The sequence below is a fragment of the Centrocercus urophasianus genome, unplaced genomic scaffold (assembly GCF_019232065.1).
Source record: "Centrocercus urophasianus isolate 14NV4802_14NV808 unplaced genomic scaffold, USGS_Curo_1.0 seq_40, whole genome shotgun sequence".
Classification (NCBI taxonomy): Eukaryota; Metazoa; Chordata; class Aves; order Galliformes; family Phasianidae; genus Centrocercus; species Centrocercus urophasianus.
In genome coordinates, this window is record NW_024884978.1 from 30,574 (window position 1) to 56,748 (window position 26,175).

The 26,175-nt window shown below is 52.2% G+C and overlaps 1 protein-coding gene across 6 annotated transcripts; it reads right to left on the reverse strand.

The window, feature by feature from the left end:
* Nucleotides 1–510: 510 nt before the first annotated feature.
* Nucleotides 511–26,095, reverse strand: TBC1D16 (TBC1 domain family member 16). Of its 6 annotated transcripts, none has more exons than XM_042833073.1 (12): nt 26,067–26,095; nt 21,476–21,711; nt 19,890–20,496; nt 10,056–10,286; nt 9,310–9,457; nt 8,129–8,296; nt 7,235–7,383; nt 6,419–6,553; nt 5,807–5,993; nt 4,552–4,731; nt 3,548–3,694; nt 511–3,129 (listed from the first exon to the last, which is right to left on the reverse strand). In XM_042833073.1, exons 2-12 carry the CDS (start codon nt 21,651–21,653, stop codon nt 2,884–2,886), a joined length of 2,376 nt encoding a protein of 791 aa, XP_042689007.1. In that variant the 5' UTR covers nt 21,654–21,711; nt 26,067–26,095; the 3' UTR covers nt 511–2,883. The 6 variants fall into 6 exon arrangements, with proteins under 6 accessions (XP_042689007.1, XP_042689003.1, XP_042689008.1 ...); XM_042833069.1 differs by having other exon boundaries at nt 8,129–8,293; nt 9,298–9,457; XM_042833074.1 differs by having other exon boundaries at nt 8,129–8,293; nt 26,067–26,094.
* Nucleotides 26,096–26,175: the final 80 nt, after the last annotated feature.

Consider the following 26,175-nt stretch of genomic DNA (forward strand, 5'->3'; position numbering starts at 1 on the left):
TTTAATGAGAACAGCTTGCAGACAATGATGGGTTGGAAAACAAAATGCCAGAAGTGCAGAGGTGGGCAGGGATGTCTGGTCTGGGGACTGGGGAGCACAGTCCAGGGGAGATGCACGTGGCCACACCATTGGCTCCCATCTCCCCATCCATCCCTCCGTCCATCAATCCCTCCACCCATCCATCCATCCAAACATTCACCCATTCATCTCTCCTTCCCTCCCTCCATTCCTCCTCCCTCCATTCATCCCTCCACTGCCCATCCCTGTGCTGTGCTGCACCAGGGGCTTCCCAGGAGCCTGAGCCGTGCCCTGGGAAGAGCACAAGCTTTGAGAAGAGCCCATTTTTTTTTGCTTAAACCTACAGAGGAGGATGGTGAGATGCTGGGAGGAATCTGATGTGCTGCAGAGCTGTGCTGGGCATTGGGGCACAGCCTGATGCCAGAGTGAAGGTCCCAGCCCTGTGAGCTGCAGATGTGTGGGTTAGTGAAGCAAGGATCTTAGAAGCAGAACTGTTTTCAAAGCCCTTTATAAGCATGACCTTAGAGAGAGCTGCCTTTCAGAGCTGGAGGAAGAAATCAACTGCATTCGGAGGGTGGTGACTTTTGGACACTTGGATTCTGTGGGAACTCTTGGCCGAAATGCAGACTGCAATAAAATTGGCTGTGAAAATATTTCAGGAGCTTCCTTTGGGTTTCCAGCAGCCTGGTCTGGGAGCAGTCTGTGGGCACAAGGAGCACAAAGCAGTCACAAAGCAGTTGGAAGGCGTTTTGGGCACGAGGTGACCATGATGCAGCTGTCCCGGCTGCTGTGTGTTTGAGCCAAGCAGGGAGACACAGAGGGTGATGCACCAGCTTCCAGAGCATGGTGTTCCTGCACAGCCCCACTGACAGCTCAGCAGTGTCTGCAGCCATTCCCGTGCCCACAATTTGCAGCTCACTGCCTGCGTGCAGCCCTGGGGATGGCAGCCCCGCAGCCCCCAGCCTGCTGCCCCCTACCCAATACAGGAGCAGGAGGAAGGGGAATATTGAGTGCAGCTCACAACAGGCAAACACCACGTCGCTCCCCTGAGCAGCAGCTGCCCAGAGAACAGCCAACCCCAACCACTGCCGTCTGACACAGGAACGATGCCAGCACAGAGAGCTGTGGACATTTAGTGTGAATTTAATAGAGGCACCGTGAGTTACCAGCAGCCAACACTGGGGCCACGGCGCTGCAAATGGCTGAAATCTGCTGTGGGACATCGGGTGGCAGCAGGCGGGGGGGGCAAGGAGATCCCAGCAGTGCCCTGCTTTGGGCTGTGCCACGCGTGGGAGAACCGCAGTGCTGTTTGTCACCAAACAAATCCTGAGTGATTTCCACATCGCTGCACGACATTTCAATGGCAGAAAAAATAACACCAGAAATTATCGACTTCAGCTCCTCCCGTTGCCTCCTATTTGCTGCAGCAGGAGCAGTGCTGGACCCTCTAGAGTTGCCCCAGCACAGCGTTGCGGCCTCGAGGTGCAGCCTGAGGCCAGGACTTCTCCCACTGGGGAAGCAGCACGTGCTCGGTGGGTCTCAGCACAGCACTGTGCTCTGCACCAACCTGCCTGCCAGGCTCAGTGCCACAGCGCTGGGCAGAAGGAAGCAGCAAAACCAGCACGGCCCTCTGCTAGCCCATCTCCATGTCCGTTCCTAAGGAAGCTTTCCCCAGACTCCTCTTGGCACGAGCTTTGGCTCAGCACACACCTTTGGCTGCCAGTGGATTTGGTAAAGACGTTTCGTATTTGGCAACATGGCTGCACTCAAGGCCTCAGCACAGCTTCCAGTTGGCAGATTTTATAGAAGGCAGCAGTGAAAACATGCTGTCCTTCCAAAAATACTTCAAGGGAAACGTTTACCAAAGACAGCTCAGCAAAAACAACTGCAACAAACCAAGTTTTGTTTTTCTTTCAGGATGGGGAAGAGTGCATACGGGTGGCATCAGCTGAGGAGCGCTGGGTCTGCCCCACGTGCCTATGGCAAAAACAAATAAGGACAGAAAATATTCAGTCGTTGGGAAGAGCCAAAGGGAACACGTTGGAAACACACTAGAAACAACAGAATTCCATAAACAAGGTTCTAAAGTCTGTGGCTGGCAGCATAAAGCAGCAGCTTTGCTGTAATGTCACAAAGAAGTAAACTCCAAAAGGTGTCTATGAAATACCCTGACTACAGAAAGCAGTGCTGTAAGACCCGTGGCTGTGCACTCTCTGTACAAAAGGAGAAGAATCACGCCAGCAGGCATGCCATGTAAAAACAGAGAGAGCGAGAGATGGCCTTCAGGTGACCAGCTCTTCCTCACCAACAGAACAGATACGTCCCCTGCAGTCCCAATGGTCTGCAGGTTTATTTTTGGCAGATTGTAATTAAAATGATCGTCGTGGCGTTAGAGAGAAGCCACCAAGAGGCATTGTTCTGGTTGAAGCACGTGTGCTCGGGGTGCAGGGATGCTGCAGGGCCCTGCCCCCCCCCCACCAGCCACACACTCTGCTGGGGGCACTTGGCTCTCATTAGTGTTCACGCTTCTCATCAGCAAGGTACAACTTCCGGTTCCTAATCAGTCCAGTCTCAGAGGCAGAGTAAAAAAGTCCTTGTGAAGGTCTAGAAACACTTTGTGTTCCTATGAAGATCAAATCCAAGCACGTGCAAACGCTGTTCCTGGTTGGGTGCGTTTCGCCCCCGTTCCTCCGCTCACACGGTGCCATTCTCCTGCAGACAGACTCCATCCCTCTTCCATTCTCCCCCTTCCAGTCCTCTCCGGAGCCTTGACAAACCTCCCCTCCATTTTTGTCCTCCACATTTTTCCTCTGCACATCCTTCCTGCCCTTCCCTCTTCCTCTGGCGCTCCCGGTTCCTCTCCAGCTATTTTCGGAAATTGAAGATGTCGTGTGTTTTCACTCCTCTCCTGCCTTCACCTCCTGCCTTGGGAGAAGAATCCTCCACCAGCCCCCCATAGGGGCAGCCCTCGGCTGCGGGGTGGTGACCAGAGCACTCCACTGCAGGGATGAAGCCGCTGTCCCACATCCCCGTCCCACACAGCTGGCACAGGTCGTGCAGACTGCAGGGGATGCGGGGCAGCAGGTGGAACTGATAGAGCAGGCTCCTCGCCTAGAGGGGAGAGAGACAAAGTCATTCCCACGTGCCAGGGTGCGGATACAAAGCACTGGGGTTGCCATCGGGCCCTGCTCAGCTCTGTGATAGGAGTCAAAACTTGGGGCACCCCTCCTGAACAGCCAGCTGGAGGTTAGATGGGGCCTGCAGGCATTGCCAGCAGGTGGATTTAGCAGGAGCTGCTCTCAGCATGGGATTCCTGCCCCTTGGCACTGCAGTGCCTGCATCTGCCCTGCAGCCTGGGCTTGGTGCTGCTGTGTGCTGGCACGTCCCAGCAGCATCACCCTGTTCTTGCTGGCTGCAGGCAAGCAGGGGATACAGGAGGTGAGGAAGATGAAGCACCGGTCCCTGGTTTTCTCCATGCTCTGACTCATCTCATGGGCCTGAGAGCCCACCTCAGCATGCAGACATTTACCTTCCTGAGTACGAGTTCTCCGTTCATGTGCATAGCCAGGTTGCCGAAATGCAGCAGCATCTGATCGGTGGCCAGCTGTTGTTCAATGACATCATCCCCATAAATCACCACGATGGCCACACAGATGAAGAGGTGGAAGTAGTCTGTCTGCAAAGAGAACACGGGCTGGGTTACAGCAGGTGGAAGCTGAGCTCTGGCTCCCCACCCTCCACAAGCACGTCCTGAAGAGAGATTTGTTGCTCCTTCCAGTTCTGCTTAGTGGTGCTCATAAAGGAGTTGTTGTGGATTGTGAATCACAGCTGAGTCAAAGTCTCTCACCTTTAAAGTGTGGGAGTGTGGTTTGGGCCGCAGCTTTCAAAGCAGACTGGTGGCTCTGGGAAGACATTGTCCAGCTGTTAAAGAGGAGTCTGAACCTCAGAACGGATGGTCAGCACATTCTGAAAAGCATAGGCATCCCCAAGCTGGGGAGCAGCATCCATCCTTTTGTTCTACAGGTAAACCCCTTTGGTAGTTACAGACTCTCTGAAATATCTACAGTCTCCCCACAACATCTGACAGGGAAAACTGCTGGAAGACGCCCACAAGGAACACAAGCTTGTGAAACAGACTTTTCAGGTGTCAGTGCTGCAAATGTTCAAATTAGGGGAACCTGCATTTTGATGAATGAACAGTTTTGTAAATGAAGCAGAGCCCTTTGGAGCCGATGTGTCTGTGAGCATAAAGCAGCTCAGGCAGCTCCTCAGTGCCTTCACCAGGCAGCTCCACGTGCAATTTGTATGACTTCCCATTTCTTTCAAGGTTACCTTCCAGCAAGTCAAAGCAGAACCCGGCAAAGACAAAACCAAGCTGTCCCATCTCAGCTAAGAGAGTGCTGCGGGAGAGGGAATGCCTGCAGTGTAACTTATTTCGGATACTTTGCTACGAAGGGCCTTTAAGGAACCCCACAGGGTGCTGAGGTGAGGGCTCAGCAAAGCACACTGCCTGTGTGCTGCATGGACTCGCACCTGGTAGTGTGCCCAGCAGGCTTCCCACATGCGCAGAGCCTCAGCGTCGGGGAACTCCCGTTTAAAGCAGAGGAGGATCCAGCGGTGACAGAAGAGCATCTGCAGGCCGTCCTCCCCCAGGGCAGAAAGGTGCTGGTAGAAGCGTGGGTGCATGAGCCTCAGCAGCTCCCGCAGGTACATCTGCAAGAGATGCACTTGGCTGAGCCACTGCCTGTGTGCCAGGACCCCCAGAGCCCCCCGAGCTCCCCCACATCCCCAGCACAAGCCAGGCCTGCTAACACTGGTTTGGATTTTGTCCTCCCACACAGAGCCCCAGCTCACGGCCCCGGCTCACAGGCAGCTCCTTACATTCAGCCAGGAGCAGCCCGGGCCACTGCAGCTATTCCACAAAGAAGCAGGGAGGGTGAAAAGAAAATCCTTTGACTGCTAAAAGAAGATGGGGAGAGTCGGGCTGGGCAAAGCAGCACGCAGCCCTCGAGTGCAGACAGGATGTGGCTACGTACAGCATTTCATTTCAGCGGGGGCTGAGCAATGTGTGAGTGATTTGAAGAAGCCTGATGCTATGGGCACGCTGCAGAGCATAATCCATACAACGATTGCACCTCACCTGCAGCACCCCACCAGGCTTCCATGACAAATTTACCATTTTACATCAGTGCCACCATGACCTGGACAAGAGGGTTCAGATTTAAAATGTGTTTCCCAGGATTCTGACCAGCGAGCAACTGACATTAATGTTCAAACCTAAAAGGTTTCTATTTTTCAGCAAGGTCACTTTATTTTAAGTGACTGTGCCAGATAGGAAAGGCTTTTCATTTGGATATCATTAAAAAGATATCCATTAAAAATGTTAAAACCTTCAAAAAAGCTCATACAGAGGGCTGCAGCTCCACTACTACGCCTCATTCATACCTAATGCCCCCAAATCAGGATGGAAACAAATGAGTGAGTCTCCTCTGCCTGACAGAAGCACAGAGAAAAAGGCAGCAGAATCCTAAATAAAAGATGACCATAAAAGATTCCTTGAATCAGCATCCTTCAGCACAGCCAAGGCAACTTGACTGACAACTTATTGCCTATAATTGCCCCTGGAGTGCCTCAATCACCTGAGATTCATTTTATCCATCGGATGCTTTGTGGCTTTGGTGCACGATTTCACACAGACCAGTTAACAGCTTTACGTCATTACTTCAGTTTGAATGAGGAAGGGAGAAATTACAGACAGGACCAAACCGAGCCCAGCCCTCTTCCTCACCAGCTGTTTCTCCATATCCTCGTCCCGGGGCGAGCTGATGAAGATGGTGTTCTGCATCAATCCCACAAAACACCAGAAAGTATCCGACTCATCCAGGACCTCTGCCAGGATTGGGGCGACCAGGTCGGACATGCCTTGGGAATACCCAATAGCTGGGTTAAACACTGCGTAGTTCAGCAAGATCCTCCTGGAGGAGACATTCAAGGGGAGAGGTGAGACGTGGAGGGCACGGCCCTTCCATCCTACCCCAACCATTCACCAGGAACACGTTGACGAGTCCTGCACCCATCAAGGAGACTCTGAGGGCTGGTCTTCCACCCCATCAGCAGAACCACAGCCATAAGCACCTGCCCACGACCCTGCTGCAGCACTCTTTACCCCCAGAGCTGCAGAAGGCTCCCCCTCTTTTATGTGCAGGGAAGCTAGGGGATGGCAGTAGTGAGAGCTCTGGGGAAGGAGTTATTTTTGCATCCTCTGGTCCAGCCATCCTATGTGTGATGCTCTTCAGTATTCCCAAGGCAGCAGCAGAGGCAGCCTGGGCCACAGGGAGTTCTGGAGTTTCCTACGTGCTCAGTAGGGCACTGTGTGGGACGCTGAGATCAGACACATCACCTCATTGTTTCCACATTGGGGTTGTTTTCCCCTCGGAAGAACTGGTTGCTGCGGTCAGTCCTCACAACATCCTTGTCTACTGTGAACTGCACCTTGCGCCAGAAATCCTTCTGCTCATCTGGAGACATGGAAAGCCTGAAAATTGAACAGCCACACAGGTACGTTGAGACTACAGGCACAGGACCGTCACAAAGAACAAACAGCCTTACTTCAGCTTTAGCTTTGAGAAAAAAACCCTATTTCTATACTGAGTTTTCTCATCAGTTGAAAAGCAGACAAGTGGTCTGTCCAGAACAGCACATCTTCTGTCCAAAGGCATTATCAGAAGGGGCCTCCTGGGTTCTGAGTGGGTGACACAGTGTGTTTTGTGATGAAGTCGACGTCAGGAGCAGCTGATGATGCTCTCCACTGCTCCTTGTGGGTGTCACACCAGAACTCACCACTCTGCTGCAATTTACTCCAAAATAATAATACCACAGTCTCTCTCCAGCTTAAATGTACCCACAATCAGTTTGCAAAGCACAGATAACTTCCTTAAATTTGACATATCTTCTTCTTCCCTATTTTTACATCCAGATACATTCATGAAGAAACCTAAAATCCTGTTTTCACCTTCAGCCTGCTAAGCCTAGCATGTCAGGCCATAGCCTTGCCTGTGGTGCTGCTGGTGCTGCTCCAGAAGCTGGGTGAGATAACATTGGAGTAAGACTGGCTGTGCTGAGAGCAAATCTGCTCCCCTCACCTCTGTCCCCAGCAGCTCTTTGGAGTTAGCAGCTAAAGAGAGGGGAGCAGCCGAGGCTGAAGCCACTCTGTTACCTCTTCTCCTGGATCTCAAAGTACTCCTTCCTCTTCTGCACCCTCAGTGCCTCCCTCTCCTCAGAGGTGGACTCGTAGCTGTAGTAGTGCAGCAGGAAAGGCCACACTTCCCCACGGATGGACATATCGATCCCACCAAAGAAAATGGCCTGGAAGGAAGAACAGAACCATAGAATCATAGGAAGGTTTGAGTTGGAAGAGATGCTGAAGGGCATCTGGTCCCACCCCCCGCGCTAAGCAGGGACACCCACAGCTCCATCAGTGCTCAGCGCCCCGTCCAGCCTGACCTTGGCTGTCTGAACAGAAGTTAGGACCGGTTCAGTTTTAGCATTCCCAAAAACAGCAACAAGGAACTGCCTGCCACTGTGCTGCGTGGCTTTGCAGCTCTCTCCTGACAAGTGACGCCTTGATTCAAGCTCCTGCAATTTGCACATGTTTAGAGGGAAAGTGCTGGCCTTCTATTCCCAGACGAGACACAAATCGGGCTCATTTCAATGTCAATAACCCCCCCTGGAGTGGCTCTATGATTAACGTGTCGTTCTCATGTCACGGCTTAATCCCCAATCTTGGAGACACCGCATTTCACTGCAAACCCCTCTCAAGACCCGGACCCGATGCTCCCCTGAAAGCCCCGCATTCTTTCATACAGTCATCTCAATTTTTCTTTCTTTGATTTGCTCACAGCGCGCAGAGCACAGACGCGTTGGTTTACCCACCCTGCTGCCTCCTTGGGATGATGCTCAGATCTCACCTGCAAGCGCTCTGCGGTCCCACCAACACTTCTAACCGTGCACCACGAGCAACCTTCATCCCCTCCAACATCACCTGCCCCGAAAGCAAACCAAGCTTCCACTGCAGGACTCTGCCCAGCACAGAGCAGCAGCCTCAACTCACCTTCTGCAGCTTGTACTCCTCCTCCACCTGCCCGCAGTGGTTCAGGTGGCTGAGCCATGCTGACACGTCGAGGCGCCGGTAGGCGTTCTCCTCTGGGTGAGTCTCTGATGAGGGCAGCTTGGGCCGACGGATGGAGAACTGCATGCATGTCTTCTCATCAGCGAGCTGCTGAGCGAGGGGAGCAAAACAAAACCAAACAGAACAAAAATGAAGGCGGGAGGCAGATAGCGGCACAGCGTGAGACGTGGGGAGCAGCAAAACCTTTCCCTGTGGTTCTTGTAGCAGGCACAGCACTTAGCAAGGTTGTTCTCTTAATTCCAACCATTACAATAGCACGAGTGATTAGAATAATTAAAAATCAGAGCGCCACAAAACAGCTTCATCATAAAAAACCACCAAAAACAACACAGTTTCCTATTCCTCCCCCCATCTTATCCCTGACCTGAAAGCGAATTAATGCTGCTTACAGCAAAACTTCACCCTGCCAGGAATGCCTGCAATAAATTACATATGATTGGCCATATACAAAGGGATTGCTGTTAGGCAAGCGGGGAACGGCACTGCCAGGCTCTCTAAGGGCACTCCTGATCCCAGTGCAAGACTGCAGCTGACATTTAATTTAAAAATCAAAGGTTGTTCAATGCAAAAAGTGAGCCCATGCGACCACAATAAGAAAAGCAGCAGGGGTCTCTGTGGGAAGGATGGAAATTTAAAAATCACTGTTACTAATAAGCACATATAGTATCTTAAACAGATAATTAAACAGCTCTTATCACATTTGTATGTAGATTGAACAAAATATGGCAAGATGCCTTGTCAAAACATTTTCAGATGCAGCATGCTATGCTTCACAAAATGGATGAAAGGCTCGGACAGCAGTGCACTGCTGCATTGGAAATTGGTTTGCAGCCACCTCACCACCCAGAGCACAGTGCTGATCTACCTGCACACCACAGCCAGCAAAATTACCCCCTAACGAGGTTCCTGCCTTATCTGCTCTACATTCCACAGGCAGAACAGGAATGGATGAGGATGAACAAACACAACCAAGACCTCCCAGCTAACTGCTGGCTGTATCCCAGTAACAGTCAGTGCCTTGCTGCCCTGTTTAGTGATGGAACCTCACTGCTTCATTTCCCCAACTCCTTGTGAGAAGTCCCCTGCCCCACCTTGCCCGCTACCTGCTCCTTCAGGTGGGTCTCGGTGCAGTACTTCCACTGCTGGAACACCTCTGACACTTTATCCAGGCCTCCATGGTGAAAATGGAAGATCTTGTACTGGCTCTCCCGGCTGGCGACTACCAGCTGCCCACAGGTGCATGCCTCGTCGCTGTGGGGAGGGCAAAGTGGGGTCAGAATCAGAATCATACCATCACAGGATGGTTGGAGCTGGAAGGGACCCTAACGGCCATCTGGTGCCACCCCTGCCCTGAGCAGGGACACCCACAGCTCCATCAGTGCTCACAGCCCATCCCTGCCCTTGGCTGTCTGCAGGGATGTGGCACCGTCGCCTCTCTGGGCAACCTGTGCATCAGCAGACCCTGCTAGTCTGTCCTCTTCTTCCCTACAGCTTCCCTTTGGACACTTAGAGGCCAGCACAGATCTCCCTGGAGCCTTCTCCTCTTCAGGTCACCTCGCAGGGTGAGGAGGTGCCCCGCAGGAAGGGGACATCAGATTGCAGTGAGAGGAAAGCAAACTGCAATGAAGCCCTCCCTTCAAACAAGGCAAAAACCATCTTACAGCTCTGGATGTGACCAGTGAACCAGAGGAGCACTGTGAGGCTGTTCCACCAAGAGCTTCCCTCGTGCTGCTAAGAGCACCCTTACCCTCCCAGTATGCCAAGGAACTGCATTTTATCTTTCCTGGAGAACAAACCCCTGAAGCCTGCCTCACGGCACCTCTGTGAAAGGTGCCTAAAGAAAGGTTACCTAAAGAAAAGGCGCAGGGATCTCATTTGTCCCAGGTCCACTCTGAAGACTCCGCAGATCTGCTCCAGGGCTCCCACCTTCTGCTGCTCCTCTCCCTGCGTTCTCCCGCTGCTCTCTGGGCTCTGGGTGCTGCCGTTGGGGCTCTCTGTGCAGCAGTGGGAACGTGGCACGTGGTCATCACATGCATCCCTGCAGCCATCGCCTGTGTCCCTGCAGCCATCACCTGTGTCCCTGTAGCAGAGTGAGGGGAGAGCCCAGCAGCGTTAGCCAGAAGCTGCAGTTGCATGTGACAATCACGGCTGCCACAAGGCTATGCATCTTTCCCAGAGCTCTGACATTGGAATTCAGGGCAGGTCTAGGGAATCAATAACAGGCTGCTTACAAAAGAGATTAAATGATTTTTATTGAAATCAATGCCCTGCCATCCCAACAGGCGCTCCTGGGTTTGGTCTGCTGCACACAGAACTGGAGAGGGTGGATGTGTTCCCCACCACTGCCTGGGGAGGTGAGCTGGGCACCCTGGGTATCAGCTGTGAAGTCCTTCTGAACACAGCAAGACCAAAAGAGGCTTCTCCCGAACTTGATCCATGCAAGCAAGCCCCACAAGCCTCAATTCAGACATACATGGCTTCAGGTTCCCATTTGCAAGCTTGGCACTTGGGGAGTTAAGGAGCGGGAAGTGACACATGAGCTCAAAGCCAGCCTGGAGCAGGAGAGTGAAGCAGCATGCTGCAGGGAGCTGGGAGCATGCTGCACCCATGCATCCACCCCAAGGAGCAAACTGAGCTCAGAGCAAAGGCCCTGCATGCCCGCCACCAGCCCCGATCCCAAAAGAAAAATATCACTGCTTTGAGAATTAAGTGAATCTGAAACTGTGACCCCTCGGTTCTTAAAAAGGCCAATACATGTGAACAATCTCAGAGCAAGCTCTGAATGGGTTCCGCTGTGAAATCAGGGTTTGCAAAACAAGGCAAGTAGCAGGTATAAAGACAGCCCCCTGCAATGCCACTTTATGCAATGTTTTCTAATCCGCTTATCTAACAATGTAGGCACTGAACGCTGAAAATCACACACTCAGCATGCATCTGCAGCACAGCACATCAGTATGCCTGCCGAGCCCGGCTGCGGTGCTCCTGCACAGGGCCGAGCCCCGCGCGCAGCATCTGCCCGTGGTTCAGGTCACTGCACCCCAATGGCCGGGGCTCCGGACATCCCCCTTGGCTGTGGGTTACATTTTTAACGGTTCCAACGGATGGCTCAAAGCCTCAGCGCCCACCCGCATGGGAAGCAGCCCCCAAAGCCCCTTCCTCCACTCTGCAGCATTGTGTATGGACAAACGCCGCTCGGCTGCCAGCTCGAAGAGCAGCTCCATGGCTCCATTTGTGATGATGTGCTGCTCTGTCTCGGTGTGCCCGTGCAGCACTTTGGTTTCAATAACGCCATGCAACGCTGCAGGCTTGGGGCACGGTGGTTGGAAAGCTGCCTGGGGGTGCTGGGGCACAGCTGCCTGAATGTGAGCCACCAAGAAGGCGGCCAACAGCATGTAGGCTTGTATCAGAGGTGGAGGTCAAGCTCTGCTCCCAGTTAACAGCAATGGGATGAGAGGCGATGGCCTTGCACTGCACTGCAGAGATTCAGATTGGATAGCAGGAGAAATTTGTACTCGGAAAGAGCAGCCAGGCACTGGCACTGCTGCCCAGGGAGTGGGGGTGTCACCGTCCCTGGGGGTGTTCCAGAGCCATGATGATGAGGACTGTGGTGAGTGGGCATGGTGGGGATGGGTTGGGGTTGGACTTGGAGATCTTGAAGTTCTTCCCCATGAAAACTGTACAGGTCTTTGCGAAAATTCAAGTGCTATTTTCAGCTCAAGCTGCGAAATGTAACACCTTCCTAAAGCGCTCTGTAGCTCACATGAATGCAAAAATAACAGGAGTCCTGGTGCAAGGCAGCCGTGTGGGACTGCTTGCTGTAAGCAGCTGGTATTTGTGAAGCAACACTCAGCAGGCACAGCTGGTTCCACAGGATTGCCCTGGAAGGGGTGACTCAAACCAACTCTAAGACTGAGCAGAGGTTCTTGTATCTGTGTGCAGAGCTGAACAGAGGCACAGCGATGGCTCACTGGGATCTGCTGCCCCATGCACACCGTGTGCGTTCAGGCACTGTGGGAACTGAGGGGAAAAAATCCCCGCAGTGTTTAGGGTCACTTTTTCCTTTATACATCGATACTGGGGAAAAAAAGAACAATAAAAAGGAATGGAAAGACTCTAAACTGTGGGTCTACTTCTTAAAGCACTGTTAACGTACCCAAGTAGTGGAACGTAGCACTAACAGCACTGATTCTGTGGCTTCTGGGGAGTTCTCCATCCAGGCACACTTGATGTGCAGACACAAGGGAAAAATTTTCCCATTTATTATTTATGAAAGCCAGACTATTATACCTGCTGGATGAGGGATTTGCACCAGTGCAAGGCAAAATGCTGGAGGAATATTTAAGAGAGAGCTGGGGCCGTGGGAGCCAGAGACAGCAGACTGCCAGGAGAACACATGCAATCCCCAAGGGAACAGAAGGGACAGAGGAAAAGATTATCAGGAGAATTAGCAAACCTAGAGGCAGGAAGCCCAGGGACACAGCCACAAGGCCAGTGACACCTTTTCTCTTTGCTCAAGTCCCATCACTCTCTTGTTACAAAATACATCTCAGTCTTGCTGCTGCAAGATCAGGGAGTGATGCATTTTCTCCCAACCATCAGCTGCAGCAATCAATGCCTCTATGCTCCATGAGCTTCTGCAGCATCTACAAAGCATAATGCCTGCGTGAGGCTGGCCCTGTGCTTCAGCTGCAGCAGGAACTGCTTGGCAACGGGATGACTTACAGCAGTGGGGCAGACCTGCAGGAACTGTGGGGCTGACCTGCAGCAGTGGGGCTGACTTACCGTCCAGCCAACACGCACCTGCTGCACAGAGACAGGAAACCAGTTGTTATTACTGTTACAGAGCCAGGGCAGAGAGCTGCACCAATTACATGGGAAGGCTATTTTAGCGACAAAGATCTAATAACTCATTTTATGACAAGATGTGACACGTGTAATTATAAGAGGGAGGATGGCAGACGGGATGTGGCAGTTATTGAGTGCCTCCCAGCCGCCTCCCAGAGTCTCTTGCAAAAGCCAAACCCTCTCCCCTTGGCTCTCCATCACCACTGCATTCAAGCACACCTCCAGTAATTGCAGCCTGCCTCACAGCCCCATCTATTCCTGCACGCTGCCTTGTGAAGCGTTGTTTACAGACAATAAGCATCACCATAATGTATGAGCACCATGAAATGGGAACAATGTGCCCTTTCCCTCCCCAGGGCTGATGTTTCTCTGCTTCTCCACAGCTCCCCACAGGCACTGACCTTCCAGTTCCGATTCTCTCCAGCAAGGTGACGCAGCTCACGGCAGCATCAGCTGCCTGAAACGCCAATGACAGATGGCTTCAAATAAATAATCCATCAATAAAAGTTCAAAGATATCCCAAAACGCCTAAACGCTGAGTGCGGCGATGGCACAAAGTGAGGTCAGGTTGGGTAGCTGGAGCCCAAATCTATTGTTCTGATAAATAAAAGAGTGTCCTTGACAACATACATGTATAATGAATTGTGAAACGTGCTGATTTCAGCAATAGATGAACGAAGTGCAAAAGAACACAGGTAATATGGAACAAAGCAGTTTGCCAAAACAGCCCTGCTCGCACCGGATGATGCTGCAGAGCGATGGAAGGACACGGGCAGGGCAGAAAAGTCCAGTGCCAAACCCTGACTGGTGGGAACATGCAACGATGTTGGGAGCCGTGCAGAATTCCCCCTTGGGCTGAAACCATGTGGAACTGAAGCCCCTCTGCCTCGGAGAGCCCCAGTAGAATCAATCCACGTTAACCTGCAGGGAAGGGGCGGTTAGGAGCTAGGATGAGCACACAGCCAGGAATCCCAAAATGAGATGTGGGAACACCCTCGTGTGGAGGCACACACAGAGCAAAGCCAGCAGTCCTTCCCACTTGTCAGGGAGACTGCTGAAAGCCATGAGGACGTCACAGCACAAAGTACGTCAGTGTCAACATGGACTTCCCAAAAGCCTGTTCCACAGCTTCCCATTGATCTGTTTGCTTTCAAAACATAAATTTCCCCACGCTGAACTGCACTAAATGAATGCTATTTAGTAGCTAATTAACTTTCTGTGCTGAAAAGCTCCCTTAATTGCACTTCTTTCACCTTTTTTAGCCCGTGTCCTCTGGGGAACCTCAGCTGTCCTACGGCATTTGTTCTGCTCCTTCCTATGGCACTCAGCGGCTCCCAGAAATGCAGAGGTTTGTAGTGAACTGATGTGTTCTGCCTCTCCTTCCTCCTCGCAGGTCTGCGATGTGATGCCCTCCAAGTACCCAAAAAGCAACACTTAAAAAAATGCCTGAGATGGAAAAAGTGATTTCTCAGCAAAGCCCCAAAAAGAATGTTTGCTTTTCAGCCCATTTGGGATGAGAGAAGGTTTCTTACCAGTGTTTATTTTATATTTTAAATCAATGGCTTATTTTGCTTTTCTCTTTCAGTTCTACCCATGCAAAAATAAAATCCTACACTAATTATGCTAATTACAATCAAGCCTTCACACCGCCTGTCCCTTGGAAGCCCCGAAGATTACCTTTTGTCTTACACACTTGGCTCTAAGCAGTGGATGGGGAACATTGGGCAGCTCTCTGCCAACACCAAAGCTGTGCACCTCTGACCTGGCCCGCTACCACTGCCCTCGTGCTCAGACTGGGGGCCCAAAGGAGGTGGGTGCTCTGTGTTAGAAGCAAGAGGAGTGAATTACTGATCACACCACCGGTGTGCTTAACGTGAAGCAGTCTGTGGGAGCAGACCTCAGCAGCACCTGCCTATTCCTCAATTAAAATCCCAAACAAATAGCTCCACCGCCCCTTCGAGCCGTAATTCCTGATCTCAAGTTAGCTGCCACTATTTTTCTTCCACAGAGAGCTGGCAGCAAACCAACAGAGGCAAAAAAACCAAACCTGCCATAATTAACATGCTTGCTGTTCAAATATTGATACAAAGGAAGACGGAGCTGTATGCCCACACTGCTGCTCGGCTCTGCCCAACCTCACAGTGGATTGGGAGAGCACAGCCCTGCCGAGAGCCCACAGCTGCCCCACTATTATGGAGCAGAGCCTCACTGAGGGACAGTGGTGTTCTTACAGGCACTGCTCCAGGTACCAGCGGCACTTCTCAAACCACACGGACCCAGAGCCAGGCCCTGAGGCTGAAATCACCAAAAGCAGGCGAGAGTGATGCAAGACACTGCAAGAAATTACAGGAGCTGGGAACCCAGAGCCCAATTCCCTCAGCCCTGGGAACACAACCACCCCTGGCAGCATGGCAGTGGGTGTGCAGCCCCGCTGCGCCCATACGCTTCCCTGGCCTGGTCTGCAGGGGGCTGAGAGGCACCGAGGTGCTGCCACAACATCATGATGCAACAGCACGCTGTGCTATCCCTGGGGAGGCCATTTGCTGATGAGCTCCCCAGGAAGGACTGAGCAACACTAGCAGAGATTGCATCAAGCGTGCCCAAGGAGCTGCTGCTTGCGTTGCATGCTGCGCCTGTAAGAGCTGTTCACGTGCACTCATGACTCCTTCGGAGCATGAGAACTTTACTGTGGTTTAGCTCCAGCATGAAAAGGTTGTTTCATGACCCAGAGAGTGGTAGTCAATGGCTCAGCATCCTGATGGAGATCGGTGAGCAGTGGTGTCCCTCAGGGGTCAGCACTGGGACCAGTATTCTTTAATATCCTCAGTGATGCTGACAGTGGGATCAAGTGCATCCTCAGCAGTTTGCAGATGACACATCCCAGGAATGGGATGCCATCCATAGAGACCTGGACAGGCTGAGTAGTGGCCCAGGAGAACCTCACAAGGTACAACCCATCCAAGTGCAAGGCCTGCGCCTGGGTGGTGGCAGCCCCTGCTATCAGCACAGGCTGGGGGGTGTAAAGATGGAGCACAGCCCTGCCAAAAAGGACCTGGGGGCATCAATGGATGGCAGCAGGACATGGACAGCATGGTGCCTTCACAGCCCAGAAAGCCAACAAGACCCTGGGCCGCATCCAAAGCAGCATGATCAGCATGCACTGAGCACACATATCTAGATGTAGTCCCCGTTTATTGCAGGGCCTGTAAAGCTCCATTCCAACCCAAGCCATCCTGTGATTCTATAGTCGTGGTTCACTGCTGCAGTGAGAAGCCCCTCACAGCTCCACTGCCCCTGGCCTGACTAGCTGGGGACACAGATCCAAAGCATCCCTACAGAGCACCAAGTGCCTCAGCAAATGATTGGCACAGGGCTGCTGCCACGACCAGCTAAAGTGATTTTAGAAGCACTGAGTGACATCATGCAGGTGTCAGATGCTATCTCGTCGCAAGGACGTACCAAAAGCTTTTGGTTTCACTTTGCTGATGGGGAAATGGAAGCTGAGTAATCTAGCAGGGCAGCAACAGCCCAAGGCCGGGTTCAGATCCCGCTGTCCTCAACCAGTGCCCTTCAAAGCTAAGCAGATGTTTCCTGACAGATAACAGCGATAAGGGAGAAAAGGAACACAAGGAGACCATTTTATTTCCAGCATCTCTCCTCTGCCACACAAACGCAGTTCAGGATGAAGCCACTGTCTGTGCAACCACCTCCCATCAGCCGCTGCCCCCAGGAACCTGAGGGCCAGCAGGGGCACGGGAACCAGGAGGACACATCCCCCTCCTGCCCACGGCCCAACCCAGCTGCAAAGGAGCACGAATGTGTGCTGGTAATGGGGCACTGCCCTCTCCCCAGCCCCAGGAATTGTGTAAATGGGAGGAAAGCATTGATCGCTGCATGGGAGCCTGGCAGCCTTTCAAACTGAGAAGAAAAAAAACAAAAACACAACAAAACAAAACCCAACAATGGATACGTTTTTATTTCCTTATGCTCTGAAAAGCGAGTTGTCGACTTAAAATGACTGACTCATTGTGCAACTCCAAGGCTTCCCAGCTCCCTCCTGCCCCTGCTCCGCTCCCTGCCTCACACACAGTGCTGAGGCTGCAGCTCCATCCTGCCCCCAGGAGCAGGTCCCAAGGGTCCAGTGTCATGCAAGCAGCCCATCTCCATCTCATCTGACCCAACACAGCCTAATTCTTCTGCAACATCACGCTTCTCCATTTCTCATGGTACCCAACTGCATGGAAGGGACAGCCAAGCTGGAAAACCCATGCACTGCGCCGCTGCAGCTTTTGAAATAAGCACAGAGCAAAGTAGAAGTTCTCTTTATTGCAGCTCCCCAAAGGAGAGGGAAATAACCAGAAACAGTCGCTCCTCTTTGGAGGGAGGGTGGTGGCCGGGGGGCAGGGAGGGAGCTGCCGCCAGCAGCACTAACTTTGTTCGCACTCCAGCTCTGCTGCAGAGGAGCTGCCAGCAGAAAATCCTTCCGAAACAAGGAAGCTGTTTTCAAGCTCGTGGTGAATCCTGGAGCAACATCCCCTGCCCCTGAAAGCTGGGGTGAGCATTGGGAATCGGAGTTTTGGGCAAGACATTTGCAGAATATTCTGCTCAAACTCTCTGACTCGAGCAGTTTGCAAGCAGCACCCAGATCTGCAGCTATCATGCACAAGGCCCTGTGGGGAGGAACAATTTGGCACAAAAGAATGGACACACTGGACAAAAGCCTTTCAAGCCTGAAGCCCCAAACAATGAAAGGTCTGTTTAATTAATCTGTTGCAAATTATGAGAGCCACATCCACTGTAAGATGCTTCCAGGCTGCTGCCAGAGGAGTTAAAATAAAATAGAGGGGAAGGAAGGAGCAGCCCCCTGGAGCAGCAGGTAGGCAGAGCCAGCAGAGGGCTCCCCAGCAGCCAGGGCAGCATGCATGCACACAGCAGGGACTTACAGCTGAAATTGTATTTTATCTACATAAAAAGAAGAAAAAAAAAACCCAAAACAAACCAACTGTCTTCTCTATCACAGGTCAGTGCTGTGGGACATAATGCAACTGACCTCTTCGCTATTGGACTCTGCAAACACAGATGTTATCACTAAAAAGGAGTGAAATAAATAGAGGTTTCCTAAAGTTTGTTCCAGACAACGATCTGGTTGATGATCACTCAGTAAAACTCAGGTTGCAATACTTAAAAAAGGAAGTGCACTTTTTTTTTTTTGTAATAGTGACAGAAACAGCTCAAGCGTGCTCAGCATCACGTGCTGCTTCCAGGAATAAAATTACAACTCCGAAGCAAACTAAGGTGCTGGTGGCAATGGAGTTCCGATGTGCTTTTTTTGCAGTAAGTCAAATTAATCACAACATTCTCTGAAAGCACGTGCAGCTGAAGGCCCAAACAGCAGCCCAGCACTGGAGGAAAACCTCACTGGAGAAGCACACCTTGGAACCAGCAAAAGTGAAACTGCAAACCCTATTTCACGGAGTCAGCCAACACACACAGAATGGAAGAAGGAAAAGTCAGCTGTCAGAAGCTGTGTTTAACTCATTCAAAGGCCTCTCCAAGCTTTCAAGGTATGTCTCATACCATTCATCTAGTTCCCAAAGCCCTCTCATGGCCCACAGCTGTCAACAGGAGATGAGCATGCAGAGAGCTGCAAGAGCTCTCTCTTTCAGATTTCCTCTTTTCTCTCTCTCTTTCAACGCTGTTTGGAAACCTCATGCCAGCCTGAGCAGCCTGCACTGCTCACAAAGGTGCTCTGCAGGGAGCGGGGTGTCCGGGGGGGACAGGGAGCACTGCCCTGCAGCCCCAAGCTCCCCAGGCTCACACTTCATGACCGCGTGCTGCTAAGATCTGCGGCAAACATGAGGCCAATACAAACGTCTGACACCACCACACTTAGGTATTCAAAAAAAATATTCAGAAAGGGTTAAACCACTTAAAACGCTTCCTTCCATAAACTTGTTCTTACTGGTATTCTCTGGGTTTGAGATTAGACCATGAACTACAGAGGCCAACTCCTTCCGAGCGTCAAGTCTCCGCGCAGCCCGCGCGTTGCTGACACACACAAAGTAGAACTTGTTTTTCCTAATTTCAAGTGTAGTTTCAAGTTCAGCTGTATCCTTAAAATCAGCCCTGGGGTGCTTCATGAACACACCTCTCCTCTGCGTGACGGAATCGAGTGATACAGCATGGAGACTGCAGGGCAGAGAGCCAGAAACACCGCGGATCAATGTGGAAGTGATCAGGTGCACAGTGATAAAGCCTTGCTTTGCCAGGGGGCCCTCTTCCCCCATAGAGTTGACTGCAGGTGCCATCGAGAAGCACTGATCTTTGGATGCACCAATGCTGACCGTATTAGCCAGGTTAAACATCTCAGAATTCATATTTCTGCCCTAGTGTGACCTTGTTGTCAGCAAAGCAGCCTTCCTGTCCCTGCAGCGCCTTGCCCAGAAGCCAGGCTCGCAGGATGCCAGCCAGACTCTTTGATGTGGCTTTGTACCAGCAGCTAGCACAGCACAACAGAGCCAGCAAGATCCACGGAGGACCTTCCCACTTCAAGTAATGCTGCTCCCAGGCCTCCAGGCAGCTCACCTGAGAGGCCCACACGTGCACAGCCCTGCACGATGGACAAGGCCACAGTTCAACGAGCAGGACTGGCCAACAAGCAATTTCCTGTGAATTACACAGGTGTCATAACCAAGGGGAAATTAAAGCAAGTCTGAAGCCAGACAGGATATTCAGCTCAGTGTCACTGTCGAGCTTCTCGGTTTCCCTTAACGTCCCCAAGCTCAGCAGCCAGCAACCCAGCAATTCATCCCAAAACTGGAGAAATGGATGCACTCACCTGGTTTCATTATCCAGAAACACAGAACTACTGCTTTTCACAAGGGCTTCGCTAATGGGAGAGAGGCAGAACGGGGAAGAGAAGGCATCAGAATCAGAGTCGAAAGTGCTGTCCCTGCTCACATCATCAGCAAACAGCTCCAGGGAGCCCTCGTCCTCCCCTGGCTCTGGCCTGCAGTCCAGCCCTTCCTCCACCGACGGCTCTGACCTGTTCTGCTCATCCTGAGAGCTGATTGTCGATAGGATTCCTGAGTCGCTGTGCGCAGGCTGCGGGGACTGCTGGGCGCCGTCTGCTGCCACGCAGCTCTGGGGCAGCTTCTCCCCATCGAAAGAAGGGGAACTGATGTAAGCCCCGTCCTTCACGAGCTGTGACACAGTCAAGATGTCTTCCTTCAGGACCGCTGCCCCTTTTGGCTCAGTGTGGGCAATGCCAAATCCCTGAGCGTGGCGGCCTCGTTTGCGGGGAGCTTTGCGGACCGGGGAGCTCTCGGGGGTGACGTAACGCAGGGCTTCTTCATCCTGCCTCTGGATGCGCGAGTTTGGGACCCAGGCGAGGATGAGCGTGGTGCCGAGCAGCTCATCCTTCTCCATGTAGAGGCACAGATAGCCTGTGGGAGAGCAAAGCAGCAATTGGTTACAACACAGCTTCAAAGTGCCTAAGGCACAACCTTCCTCATCGCCTCCCCTCTTCACCACCACTGCAACAAGGGCAAAGTGCTTTTGTCATCAGGAGAGAATTCTGCCACATGAATTGCGGAGTTCTCAGCATCACTCAGTGTTCACAAATAATTTCAGGTCTGCACATGGCTTCTGCATACCCTAAATTCCCTCTGGCTTAAGTGAAGGAATTGCATACAACGCTTTCAACTTCCTGGCTGGATTATTAATCGAGAGTAAATTCTGAAATATGTTGCCACATGAAAAACTTTCACTGTTTGTTAGTTAAACAATGTCAAGTGCCAGCTGAATATTTCTTCTTTTTAAGAATATTTACCTTAGTATGGCCAAAGGGCTACAATTCTCACGGAAAGCCAATAGAAGAGTCACACATACGAAAGGGGAAGCGTGGGTCAACGTTCACAGAATAATCAGTTTTGTGAAGTTAAGCCAGTAGCCACAGCTCTCTTTGATGAAAACATGAAAGAGCACAGTAACAGATGAGAATAAAGGGATAGGGGCAGTATTTATCTTCATTTATGCCAGTGCATGCAGCCACAATCAGGTTTTATTTTCCCTCTACCAAGGGTTGGTGAGGCCACTCTAGCAATAACAGTTACAGGATGATACTTGGCTTCTCTGAACCATACACGTTTAAAAGAGCATCAGAAGTTCCTGCCCTCAAATGGCAACTGTTCATCTTCTGGGAATACAAAAGGATGTTCTGAAACAGGTAGATCTATGCTACCAGAAGAAGAAATGTTGTCAATTTTTCCTATTAAAAGAACAGCTGATAGATCAGCTTGTGGATGGCTTTCCTCGGTGCCTTGAAGCCTGCCTTCCTCGTGCCCCACTGGTGTGCAGATGTTGACAGGAACAAAGTCCCCAGGAACAGGAGAGGGTAAAAAGGGTGAGTGAGCACCCACTCACCTGGGTGGTGCTCCCCGATGCCCTGCAGCAGCTCAGGTGGGTGGACACAGACATTGTTCTTGGAGTAGATAATCTCCCCATCGAGTATGGAAGATGAAGTGCTGCTGCCACCAGGGTTCAGGGTCAGGAGGTCAGAAGCTTTAGAGGAGGCACGTCGGAGGAGTCGCCCCAGAGACATCGCCAAGGAAATGTTTCCATTATCTGTCAGCTTTAATCAGGAGCCAAATTCAGAAGATCTGTCAAGGAGGAGGAAAGAACGGTGTTAGAACAAACACAAGGGCAGTGCAGCACACGCCTATGGCTGCCTGAGAAGGAAGGTCTCCCATCAAGTGCTGCTCATGCAACAGCCTCCAAGTGCTCTGGACCCCTAATGTCCTCTTTGCGGGTTAAGCATGCTAAAGCACGTAATTCTGGGATGTTTCTCTCTGCAGGGAAGAAATATGGAAGCAGTGAAAAATAAAGCAAGAAGACCTTTGGTAGTTATAAAGTTTTTTCAGAGAGAAGTGACATCCCACAGACAGCCCAACAGAACTCAGCGCAGCGCAGGCACTACTGCCACCACTGCCTGCAGCTGGAACACACAGCATTGCAGCATGGCAGCTGCTGTTCTGCAAAGGGACTCGAGGAGAGGAGACGCCCACTTCTGTTCCTCTGTATTTACACGGCCTCACTTTAAAGGAGCAGGCTGGCCTGACCGTGCAGCACCGTGCATTGCCACAGGGCTGGGTGCAGGTGCAGCACTCCTTGCTCACTCTGTGGTCTGCAGAGCACACGGAGGGGCAGCCAGGGGGAAGAGAAGGAGACAGGCTCAGGTTTGTGCTGTCAGAGGCACTGCGTGCAGGAAGTATGTAGGGGTGTAAGGCAAGTTCAGTTTAACACAGAATTGCTCTGATTTCTTGAGCTGTGGTTCTAATGGATAAATGAGGAAGCAAGGAGGCTGAGAGGGCAAACAGAAACCAGAACTTCCCCAGCAGCAGAGTAAAAGCTGCTGGGAAGGAAAACAGCAGTCCCAGCTCAGAGTGATTTTTACATGTGATGGCAAATGAAACCAAGTAGCTAATGGTGCCTTCGTTAAAGAGCAAGCTATTGGTTTAACTGGCAATCGCTGCATTAGTCAGCTTGAATCAGCTTTTGTTCACTGGGACTTGGAGAAGCCTCAGCCTTGCCATGCACCGAGCCCAACAGGCTCCTATCTTGGAGGAAGTCATTTGCTCGAAGATATCTACAGAGGAAGCCACCCCTCCTCTTGCTGCACCCTGCAAGAATACACCAGTGAGCTCTGCTGCAGTTCCTCCTCCTCGCCGCTGCGTTCCAGCACAGTGCTGAGTCCAAAGCAGTGATGTGGAGCAACCTGTGCAGCATCGCTGGCCCTGAGCTTCCACCACACCCACAGGAGCTCATCTGTCTAAAAAGGCAAAGCCTGTATAAGCAAAGAATGAAGGTTTGGTCGAGGTGGTAGCAGCTGTTGACCAGGGAATGCTTCCTTGAAAAAACATTGCTACTACAGACAACAGATGGAGATGCACCTATGAAACACGAGCTTATGTTATGAATGCCCAAATGCAGCTCCCCAGGATGCAGGAAGAGGTAGAGGACTTGTCTGCCAAGAGAAGCAGCATTTAATTAGCTTTTACCTGGCATAGTGAGAACAAAGCAATAAGTAAAGACCTAAATTCCTTCTGCTTTTCAGCTTTTTTTTTTTTCCCAGCAGCTTTAAGGGAGGTATCACTTTGATCTGCAGAGCATCTGTTGCTTCAGCACTGCCTTGATGTGCAGGTGGAAGGCACTGGAGGTACATGCACACATGAGCAGGTTGTGAAGAAGAAATAAACAAGCCAGGAGGTCCAAAACATAACGTCCTGCCAACATGGAAACAGCTTGTGAACCTGCTGCTGCTCCCCAAAGGGCAGCAGCTCAGGCAACACAAACCAGCAGTCCCAGAAGTACTGAATCCAGAGGGTTTGCTCCATTCTGAGCCCTTTCCCACGTGGGACAATGTCCTGAGGCCTGGACTGTGGAAAGTGGTGCTGCCAATGCCCTGGGGCTGGGGGAGGCAGCAGGACCCCGTCACACAGCAGAGTCAGCACAGAATCCGCACCATTACAAATGTCCTTTTCATACTTTCTATTTATCCCCCTGATCTGAAGGGATTCTTTCCAACACGACAAAGCCAGCCCAGCTCTTTGGAATCCGAAGCACTGAATTAGCTGATAAGCTCCTGTAGGGTGCCAACATTTATCAAGCGCACAGACATTTTTCCTCTCCCACACATTAACTGCCATCTCTAAACACCTTCGCTGCAGCTCCTGAGCTGCCCTCACCACCTCAGCTGCTATCCCAGCCAGCACAGCCCCTCAGCCAGCAGGCAGCTTAGAGACACACCGGGCTGCCAGCTCCTCTGCAACAGCAGATGCCCTCCGCACAAGAGCCTGCCCACTTCCAGGCAGTGGCATCTCCAACAGCGCTGGCTGCCCTTCCCCTTCTCATAACCAACAAGATCCTGTTTGGCTTGGCAGACTGCACTCTCACCTTGGCAGTGGCTGTCGGACCAAATGTCGCTGCCTCCGGTTGCACAAGATCCCTGTCTGCTGAAAAAGGAATGCAAGGAGGGCTCCAGCACATTGCCACCCTGCAGCCACCCATGGGGTGGCTCTCTCCCACCAACATGCTTGGCTCAGGGGCACTCAGCGATGTGCTGCAGCCTACGGCCACGCTGCCAGCGCTCCAGGCCTGACAGCAGATCTTACAGCTCCAAGGGCAAACATTCTGTACAAGAGTGTAATCACTTCACAAGCAAAATAAGCCAAACGACAGGGCTCCTGAAGGGAAACACGAGGCTCACAGCACACCTGTGCGTAAAGGAGAAATGAGAGCTGTCAAAATCAGCACCAAATTTGAGCATGAAACGTCTTAAGAAAGAAAACCACAACAAGGTTTTTTTCTTTTTCTGCCTTAATAACTTGAAATTGATTTTGCAGATTAAAGGAAGAGTCACTGCACAGTTGAGGTCTCAAGCCCAGCAGGAGTTACTGCTTCCTCCTGCTCCCCTTGGGCAGAGCAATCACTCCATCTGCACTCTGGGCTCTGGATGGCAGAGCACAGGGACACAGAGCCAAGTATCGACCTTCCCTTTGCACTAAGAAAAATAATAGCTATCCAACCCACTAGCTATTAGCTAGAGCTATTTAAGATGCCAAATCATGGGGAAAAAAAAAAAAAAAAAAGTTTACCATGGGGAGCCATTCTGAAGTCACTCCATTTTGCAGGGAGAATGATGTAGGTCACCAAAAGCTTTTCCTTTCCAACCTGCAGGTGCAGGCGGGGCACAGAGCAAAGGAGCGACAGCAGCCACAGTGAAGCATCCTGCCTGCTCCCATGCAGCAGGTTTCACTGAGATGAGAGGTAAAGAAGGGACAGCAGACTGCACGCTGCAAGTTTGTGACTCAGAGATAAAAAGGGAAACGAAATGCCATCATCGACGCCTGCTGGCTGCTCCCAGCCACACCTGCTCAGGCATAAAAAAAGCAAACACAACACTTACACGCCTCCAGCCCTAAAAGTCAAACGGCAGCATGAAATGATTTGCTCCTGACGTCCCTCAGTCCCAAGATTAGCCATCCAAGATTAACCATCATTTCACTTAACTCATCGTTTACTTAAGGGAAGTGCTGGTGTGGTAGACAACATAACGGCCTTTTATCGGCACAGTCCTGCAGCCACTGCCCTGCGACTCTCACAATGCCCAAAGAACAGCTGAAGAAAGCCCAGAGTCTGCGGCCACACAGACCAGGACTCACTGAGCAGCCTCAGAGATGTGCCCATGCCCTCCAGCGAGACCTGCCAGCAGCTCTCAGGGCAGGGCAGCGGCTGGCACGGATTCTCCAGCTTTAGCCATGCGATCACCAGGATGAAAGCAAGTCCCGCAGCCTCAGAAGCCGCTCGAAGAGGCAGCAGCAAGCCGGGCATCCCTCCTCTGAGCTGTCAGCAACAGCCAGTCCTCCCGTTCATCCCGTTCTCTCTTCAGAGACCTTTCATTAGTTCTGTCACCGAGTGCATCCATCGAGACAGCCGAGCGCCTCGCACGGCAACGCAGCGCTGGGGGTACGGGGAGCCCCGATAACGGCAGAGGACCGACGCTCTGGGACACGGGAGGGCAGTTCGGGAGGGACGGACAGACGGACGGGGAGGGGAAGGGGGGGAGATTGGAGCAGCGAGGAGGGGAGAGACAAAGAGCGGGGAGAGCGCGTGCTGCTCCCGGCACCGGGCTGGGAGCTCTGCCTCGTGGGCCCGGAGCGTGGAACCACGGCCCGCCGAGCGCCCCTGGGCTGCTACCGACAGACAGGGCCGGGGAACTTCCCCCCGCCCCATTCGCCCCGTACCCACCGCGCGCCGTGCGGGGCTGCCCGGCTGCCCTCCTCCTCCTCCTCCTCTTCGTCGCTCCGCGCGGCCCCGAGCTGTGCCCGCCCCGCCCCGCCTCACAGCTCCCGGTAACCGCCTCCGTGCCGGCAGGGAGCGGCGGAGAAGGACGAAAAAGCCCCGCCCCGCTCCGTTCCGCCTCCCCCCGCCCGCTCCGGCCCCGTTATCCTGGTACCTGTGCCCGCAGCGGGGCCGGGGGGCAGCGCTGGGTTGAGGCGGCGCGGCCCTTCCCCCCCCGCTCCGCGGGGTGAGGTGGTGCGGTCCGAGCGCCCTCGCCCCCCGCC